The following is an 8,871-nucleotide window of genomic DNA, read 5'->3' on the forward strand; positions in this document are numbered from 1 at the left end:
ACCAGTCAATTGAGATTGAAGGGCAAGGTATGTACACATCCCAATGTCAGCAAAGGGCCTCCATCCAGAGGCTAAGACCCCTGTGCCCCAGAGAGCTCCTGGCAGCGACACGCCAGTGCCAGTGACCACCCAAGGTCTTGACAGCCAGGGCTCTTTATCACACCACATACATTGCCAAACACCAGAAGCATGTCATACAGGAAGGAGGTTTATTGACCACTGAATACAGGAACCCAATTAAATTTGAGGAGATTCTGAAGCACTGGCATAGAACCAAAATCCCAGAAAAGACACTGGGAAAAAACAATAGCTTTAGTGAAAGACCATTACAACATGGAAACAAAAGGAAAAAATACAGCTTAAGGAACAAACAGGAAACCACTGCTCAGAAGTTATCTGTTACTCTATGATTCAGTGAAAATGCCTCCAGTGGGTTTGGTCTTTTTGGAAGGAAGACTAAGCTGGTGAGGGCAATCCTAGCCCCGGCACAAGCAGCCTGGATCTCCTGCACTGGGACACAGCCCTTCAGAACTGGCTCTTAGTGCTGGTGCAGGCAGGCAGAGCACTGCTGGGATGAAGGGTTCTAGAGGCAGGCATAGAGCAGGGATTGCAGGGGAGTCTGCAGGGAGAGAGAGAGAAGAATGAGTTAGACCTGGGACGTGAAAAGTATCTCAGTGATGGGCAGAAAGGTAAGACCAAAAGTCTTAAGGACAGGTCCACCAGCAACAAATTGCACAGCCCAGTGGTATCTACAAAAGCAGTCCCCCTTTCACTCTCACTGTATCTCTCCACATCCAGGAGTCCCTTGGTCAATGTGACTTAGGGACCCTGCTATCATTCCTATAACATTCTATCAGCATTTCAGTCTGCACGCACCAGGAGAGGTGAATGTTTCAATGAGAGAGCATGCACAGGGAAGCTAGTTCTTTACAGTGAGATCTTCCACAACCACTTCAGTGCTCTGTGGAATGGCTTAGCCAGGAATCGCCTAGATCAGCAATCCCCAACCTTTTTGACACCAGGGACTGGTTTCGTGGGAGGCAATTTTTCCAAGGACTGGGAGTCGGAAAGAAGGGATGGCTTGGGTGGAGGAGCGATGGGGAGCGGCAGATGAAGCTTCGTTCATCTGCTGCTCACCTCCTGCTCTATGGCCTGGTTCCTAATGGACCGAGGATTATGATGGCCCGGGGCTTGGGGACCCCTGGCCTAGATCATACATACTTGCAGTCTTCACTCTCCAGAAGGTTCTGGTAAGTCTTGATCTCACACTCCAGCCGGGCCTTGACATCCAGCAGCACCTGGTACTCCTGGTTCTGCCGCTCCAGGTCAGCCCGGATCTCTGACAGCTGCTCCTCCACGTTGCTGATGAGGCTCTGCATCTGGGCCAGCTCGGTGCCGAAGCGGGCCTCAGATTCACACAGAGAGTTCTGCAGACAGTCCTTCTATAATGGGAAATAACAGGGTGAGAGACCTAGCTGCCCCCAAACCATGCAGTGAAAATCCTGGCCACACTCACCCACATGGGACAGATTCCAAGAAGTCATAGGACACTCCTGAGCTCTGGATAAACCACTGTCAATACGGTCAAGACTTTTCACGAAAAAAAAACCTAACTTGAATGGTGTCATGTTTGCTCATGCACTCCCCCATGTCTGACATAGACATTCAGTAAAATCGTGTAGAATGAGTGCCTGAATCACCACACCTGATTCTGAAGGAAGTGACTTTTAATGGAAACCATTCTCTGGGTCAAAATAACCTTGACAACAAGGCATCAAGGTTCAGAGGACTCAGATCCTGAGCTCTGACTTAACTGTTAATGAAGCTGATTAGTGAGACATCTAAGAGATGCTGCTGTGAGCCCAGGGCCTATGGCCCTCGCAGCGTGGTGGGGGTGAGGAGGGCCATACCAGATTGTGCTGGGCTTGGCGCTCCACCTCCAGGGTGTTCACCGTGCGTCGAAGCTCCAGGACCTCCGACTGGCAGCGCTGCAGCTCCTCTGAGCAGGACATGGCCTGCAGGCTGATGCCTTCAGACTGTAGCACGAGCACATGGAGAAATGATCGATCACCTCCCTGGCCAGATGCAGCGGATCCCTCCCTGCTCTGCAGCGCCGCCCTCACCTGAGTTTGGAACCACTGCTCCACGTCACGGAGGTTGGTCTCCACCATGGCCTCATACTGGCCCCGCATCTCCTCCAGCACCCTGCCCAGGTCCACGGTGGGCACCACATCCAGCTCAATCTTGAGCTTATCTCCCAGCTGACACTTCAGAGTGTTCACTTCCTACAGAGACAGAGAGACCAAGACCTGCAGTAAGAAAAGGGCATTTCACAGAGCAGACAGCACCTGAGCCCCATCCCCAACAGGCAGCAAGAGATGCAATACCACACACACTGACGTGAAAGGTCTTGCTCTGGGTCCAGTGGGAAGGACCCACCTGGAGACCTTCCTAATCTCACAAGACACACCTTTAGAGACGAAACACCCACTCTGCCACATCCCGTTGGGCCAGCCTGACTCTTAGGCCCAGATCAGTGCTTTATCCTGCTGCCACCTGAGCCCAGACTCTAACCCTGGAGACCCTTGGAGGGAGGCGCTCCCTTCTCTGCCCAGCGCCCTCCCCTCCCCACAGAGTCAGCAGCCACAGGACCAGACCTGCTCGTGGTTGCTCTTGAGGCAGAGCTGCTCCTCCTTCAGGGACTCCTGCTGGGCCTCCAGGTCAGCCTTAGCCAGGCTCACGTCATCCAGGATCTTGTGCAGCCCACACAGGTCTGCCTCCACCGCCATGCGCAGGGAGCGCTCACTGTCATGCCTTCCATCACAGAAGGCGCAAGTCAGCCGAGATGCCAAGGAGAGCCCCTCTCAGCTGGCCCCGCCCCCACCCTTTTCACCAACGTGGACCCTCGTTTGCTCATTGGGCTCAACACTGGCCTTGGAGATGAGTTAGACCCAGTGCCCACTCTCAAACAGCTCACCGTCTAGTGAGGCATTCACAGCACTTAATCATTTTCACCATTGTGAAATGAGGCAACTTTGGTTCAGAAAGATTAACTGACCTGCCTAAGATCATGTACCTTAGGACCCAACACAGGGTTCATGCCATTGTATGAGCTATTAGTTAACTAGGATAAGCAATAGCCAACTGCTTGGTCATTGATTTGCTCCTTTATCCCTTATGTTGGGGTATTTTTCCACCTCTCATCTTTCATCTTTGTTTAGTGGAAATACCTGGCACCTGAGAGCTCCATAGATTGCTCCATAGGTAAATCTGGACCCTGACTTATCTCTAAGAGGCTCCCTTAACTTATATGTGAAATTCAGTGGCTGTCAATGGCTCAGTTTATTCTAGAAGTCACTTTATTTTGCTCCTGGTTAATGAAATTGGATTGCTTTATCACAACCATTTTAGGAACCATAAATAAAGACAGACTAATACCAAACTATAGATACTCAATTTGATCTACCTTGTTTGTAAAAGTGCCCAGCAAAAAAAATTTTAATAAGGAATAAAAAGGACAGTAATTCACTCATTCAGCAAGTATTCAGACATTGGGACTCACAGTGGAGGAAGGTGTCACCCTGAGCCCTCCTTCAACCTTACTTGTTAGTCATTCAGTTGGGTCTGACTCTTTGCAACCCCATGTACTATAGCCCACCAGGCTCCTCTGTCCATGGGATTCTCCAGGCAAGAATACTGGAGTGGGTTGCCATTTCCTTCTCCGGGGGATCTTCCCCACCCAGGGATTGAACCCAGGTCTCCTGCATTGCAGGCAAATTCTTTACCACTGAGCCAACAGGGACCCCCGAACCTTACTTACTTGATTCTAAAGTCATCAGCAGCCAGCTTAGCATTGTCCACTTGGATGATCAGCCTGGCGTTCTCAGCCTTGCTGCACAGGATCTGACCAAAGCCAGGAATATAGTTCACATACAGAGCATCACACTCCGGACTCCTGCTCTACATGGGATGTCTATGTTCACGCTCGGGAGACTCCAAGAACCCAAAGCTCCCTGAGCTCTTGGTGGGTGTTTGCCTTCCATGCTCTTCTGCCTCCCTCGGGCCCAGCACACCCCACCCAGGCTGCTCCACACCTCACCTTCTGCTGCAGCTCCTCGATGATGCGGAAGTGGCTCTGATAATCTGGACACACGGTGGACTCAGGGCATTTGCTCAACTCTCGGATTTGGCTCTCCAGCTTCGCATTGTCCCGCTCCAGCCCGCGCACCTTCTCCAGGTAGCTGGCCAGCCGGTCGTTCAAGAACTGCATGGTCTCCTTCTCATGGCTGTTGAAGAAGCCTTCACTGAAGGTTCCGCAGATTCCAATGTTGCCGGGAATGTCGCAGGTCCCCAGCAAAGGACAGGCGGTGTTGCAGCTGTGGGGCAGACAGAGGCTGGGTCGACCGAGAGGGGTTGTGCCCACTCGGACTCGGTTGGCGTGTGCCAGGGTGGCCGAGAGGTCCAGAAGGGCAGCATTGACCTCTGCCCCAAGCTGGTCTCCAGTGTCAGTGGAGGAGATGCAGATGTTTCTTGCTCCAGGAGTGTTGGTGCAGCTCAGAGAGTGGCATGAGCTGATGCAGGAGGAAGTCATGGTGGGCTGAGGATACAGAGGAGGTTCAGAGCCGCTGAGAAAGCTGAGCCACTGAGTCTGACAACCCTCTTCCCTCCTGGCCCTTTTATACCCCAACCCAAGTGGGTGTGGGCTCCATGCTTTGACCTCCCTGCCTTGATTCTCTACCTACTGTTGTACCGTCATCCTGTTACTCAGCTGTTGAGTTTACCATTAAGAGTTCCTCACCTCATTAGAGGAATGTTGATGAATCTGAGGTGCTTCCTGGCTCTTTGATATCAGATGAGCTGTTGGTGGCCTGTCAGAAGCTTTTCATTATTTTTAAAAGAACAGAAGTCCTTTCCGTCATCAGATGGTTGGCCTCCTTAGTGGTATGTCCACACTGAACACGTGACATTTCCTGTAGGTCATCAGAGCAGCAAGAGAGACAAACTTCTGTGAGTACAGTGGCACTGACCTGGGCAAAGACTCAACCAGCCTTCCCTATCCAGGGAAGAAACTGGGTTTTGGCAGATGTTATGGGCTTATTGGTTATCGAGAAGTTTTATATTTCTTCTTTCTTCAGTTGTTTGCCTTTCTGCTCCACTCTGAGGGGCAATAAGATTTCTCTGATAAGTCCATTCATTCAACGCACATCTCCTGACACATCCTATGTGCCAGGCTCAAACCTGACACACAGTTGGTTAGGCACGATACCATTTCTGTCCATCAAGAAGCACTCTAACTTGGGTAGCCATGGGTGTTTTCAATAGTGTCTGAGAAACTCATTAGTATAAGCGTGACTCTGAACACCTGATCTAGACCAAGAAAAGTGAGCAGAAAAAAACGATAACAAAGATTATTAATAATAATGATGATCTTTTTGAATCTCATATAAGAGATTCAAATAATCTTTTTGAATCGCATATAAGAACTTGACCATGAAATGCAAGAGTCAAAGTCACTGATGTCTCTCTTCCAGTCTTATTTCCTTGATTCTAAAATCTGTTATGGAGCACTTATCACGTGTCTGAGGGGATTTATCGATTATATTGTCTATATCCTTCCTACATTATGTGAGGTAGGTATTCTTATCTTAATTTTACAAAAATAAATAAATAAGGCTTTGGGGACCAGAGATGTGAAGTTGTTTTTCTCTGATCAGGCCAGTTGTAAAATGTCAAAGCCTCTTCTGAGTATGTTTCTTTCCACTCCAGAGCCTGTTCTTATTCACCTTGATCCCCCACCCTAGCCCCCAAGAGGAGAACAACTATGTCATTGCTAGATGAAGAAGGATTAAAAGGCTCAGAAACTGAGCAAGAAGTTGCAATTAAGAGAGAAAACAAGAATCTGATATTCTATATTGTTCTCTTTTGTTCTAAATTGTTTCTCCGAGAAAATACAAATGTCGGGGTACCAAAGCAGTAGGGGTTCTCCAAGGACTATGCAGGAAATGCTCAGGGGAAAAGTTCCATCTCCAAAAGGGTTATACATATCAAACACATCACTAGCTCTTAGTACCAGGGAACCAAAACAGCTGATGGCTAAGGACTCAAATTTTCTCAAAATTTTTGGCAGACTATGGCCCCTAGTACTGAGAAAGATCTAACATGGGCCCCTGAGGTGGTTGTAACTAGATCTTTGAGAAAATGAATATTAGGCAGGGTTCTAAGCATTAAACAAGAGCTGAACAGACATCTCTGTAGGGACTAGATATACAGAGTAGAGACTAGATATATAGAGACATCTATAGGGACTAGATAACCCTCTCACTCTCTCTCTCTCTCTCTCTCTATATATATATATATATATATATATATATTCATATGAATATGTATCTGCTTTCCAGGTGCATGTGTGCATGCTAACTCACTTCAGGCATGTCCAACTCTTTGCAACTCCATGGACTGTAGCCTGCCAGGCTCCTCTGCCCATGGGATTCTCCAGGCAAGAATGGGTTGCCATGACCTCCTCCAGGAGATCTTCCCATCCCTGATATAAAACCCACATCTCTCTCGTCTCATAGGTCTCCTGCATTGGCAAGCAGGTTCTTTACCACTAGCAAAAGAAACCGCCTGCCAATGCAGGAAAATGAGGGTTTGATCCCTGGATTGGGAAGATCCCCTGGAGTAGGAAATGGCAACCCACTCCAGTGTTCTTGCCTGGAAAATTCCATGGACAGAGGAGCCTGGCAGGTTGCAGTCCATGGGGTCACAAAAGAGTTAGACACAACTTATTGACTAAACAACAACAACAGAGTTTAAACCTATCTCCTGTAAAGTTTTTATTATTTTTTAATTATTTTTTTGTTATTATTAATTAGACTCACAATGTCAGGTATTCATATATCAGAGCTTCAGACTGTTCTGAAATGTGTCTCAGTAGGTGAGAAAGAACTCACTTCTAAAAGTTCTTAACATCTTTAAATGCAATTTACTAAGTAAAGTGACTTGAAAGGAAATTTAGGAAGAAATAAATGAGAATGAAACCTTTTTACTACTTTGGGTTCTATCAAGAAGAAATACAGAATTCGAGAATTCCATCTACATTCCCCAGAAAGGTCAGCTCTGGCCTAAGAGTCACTCAGAGTTCATCAATGAATAGCCCTTTCCAGACACCATAATTAGGAGGCATCACCAGGCCAGGCCATCCCATCCTTCAGAGGTCTCTGGATGCAATCTGCATAGGTTACATCTTCAAACACTCCTTTGTTACTCTCCTCCACTTCATCACATAGCAACTCGCTTCCCTATAAACCAGAGAACTAGACTTTTAAAGTCATTTCATTTGACTTGCTAAATAGAAGGAATCTTGACCTTATGCTCTGACAGGATTCATTCCATTGGCTAAAATGCATAATATCTTTCATTTCAAAGCATACTTATTACTGCATTACATCACTTCTGAAGATTTGTATGTCTGGATGATGCTTCTCCCTGCTAGAGTTTGATCATGGTCTTGACATGGGTGTCTACTGGATACACTATCTTGTATAATGACACTGATGTTCCCTTGTAAAGTTGCTTGGTTCCATTGATCTGCATTTTTCTCAAAGGAAGTAAGTATGGGTGAGGATCCTAGCTCTCATACCTAAGACTGCCTTCCTTCCCAGTTCTTTAAAAAGAGTTCCTGTGGCCCTTGGTGATCAAATATGAACCAGGCTCAGTGACAAGAAGTGGTGAACACAGAGCATGAAAGAGGAGATTATGGCCCTCTTTCTTTCACCTATGTGCACAAAGTTCTCTGCACTGAGTCTAACTTTAGGAATAGTGATATCCAGAAGCAGGAAGTCTACTGCAGACAGAAGTGAGGAGCTGTGTCTTTGGGGTGCTATCTTCAAACACAGCATTGATACACGTGGATGTATCTCAACCAATGGGAGAGAAGGATGTGGAGTTACCGGCTAGAACCTGGAAATGTGCCTCACCCACAAACCTGCCTTTTCTAGGCCTGTCCTTTGCTGCAGGAAGATGCGTGAGGGCATCAAGGGGATTGTTCTCTGAATAGGGACATCACCATCACACATTGTGATGGATGTAAAGATCAAAGACAACTGTTATATGGAGAGCTTTGCATGCCATGTCTCCTAGGTATTAGGAAATGGTGCCAAAGGTAATCATAGGTCAAGAAATCCATGAAGACTCAATAGAAGAGGCTGAGTATATCAGTTTATTATTCTAGGTATATGACACTTGAGACTTCGATGATGGAAAAGACACTTTTTTTTTCAGTTAGATAAAACTTTGCCATCTGATGTCTTAGATCCAAGCCCCATAATCCACAAAGTTTAGTCATTTACCAATGTTGTTTTTCCACCTACCATGAAATAGCCTAGACACTAGGAGTGTATCTACAAAAGACATGGTCCCTTAGTTGAGGGGGAGACATTAGGAGCAAGTCTCCACCCTGGATCCATGGGGGTGGTGCCACACTTAATCTGAAGTCTTTAGACATGTCATTGTCTTTCTTCCCATTATTCTGTTGGTGGCCCAAGAGAAGATCAAGATTGAACCTAGCATTCTTTGCAACTCTCTAGAGAAAATATGCCTGGTTTTTCTTTGCTTGTCCACTCATAATATTTCTGACTCCTGATGTATGGGTTTTCCACATGTTAGGCAATTCTCTGCAACACCAACTAGAGGTCCTTATAATTCAATTCAATTCTGATACTATCTACCTGGAGTTAAGTGTCAGATCCCGAAAATTAAGGGCTCAATCCCACAAAACTTCTCCTACTCCAGACACTCATTCCAAGTCCCAGATTGCTACCTGTGCTTCTGACCAAACAACTAGAAATCAGAGTTCACACAGCCTCCTCTGTG

At 46.9% G+C, this 8,871-nt stretch overlaps 1 protein-coding gene across 1 annotated transcript; it reads right to left on the bottom strand.

Annotated features, from left to right (window-relative positions):
- Window positions 1-476: 476 nt before the first annotated feature.
- LOC133055628 (keratin, type I cuticular Ha7-like) lies at window positions 477-4,591 on the bottom strand. The gene is given in 8 exon segments (XM_061140763.1): window positions 477-582; window positions 584-619; window positions 1,222-1,442; window positions 1,911-2,036; window positions 2,124-2,285; window positions 2,658-2,814; window positions 3,821-3,903; window positions 4,100-4,591. Coding segments are annotated over 8 exon segments (1,383 nt in total).
- Between the last annotated feature and the right edge of the window lie 4,280 nt (window positions 4,592-8,871).

The sequence above is a fragment of the Dama dama genome, chromosome 5, assembly GCF_033118175.1.
Source record: "Dama dama isolate Ldn47 chromosome 5, ASM3311817v1, whole genome shotgun sequence".
Lineage (NCBI taxonomy): Eukaryota > Metazoa > Chordata > Mammalia > Artiodactyla > Cervidae > Dama > Dama dama.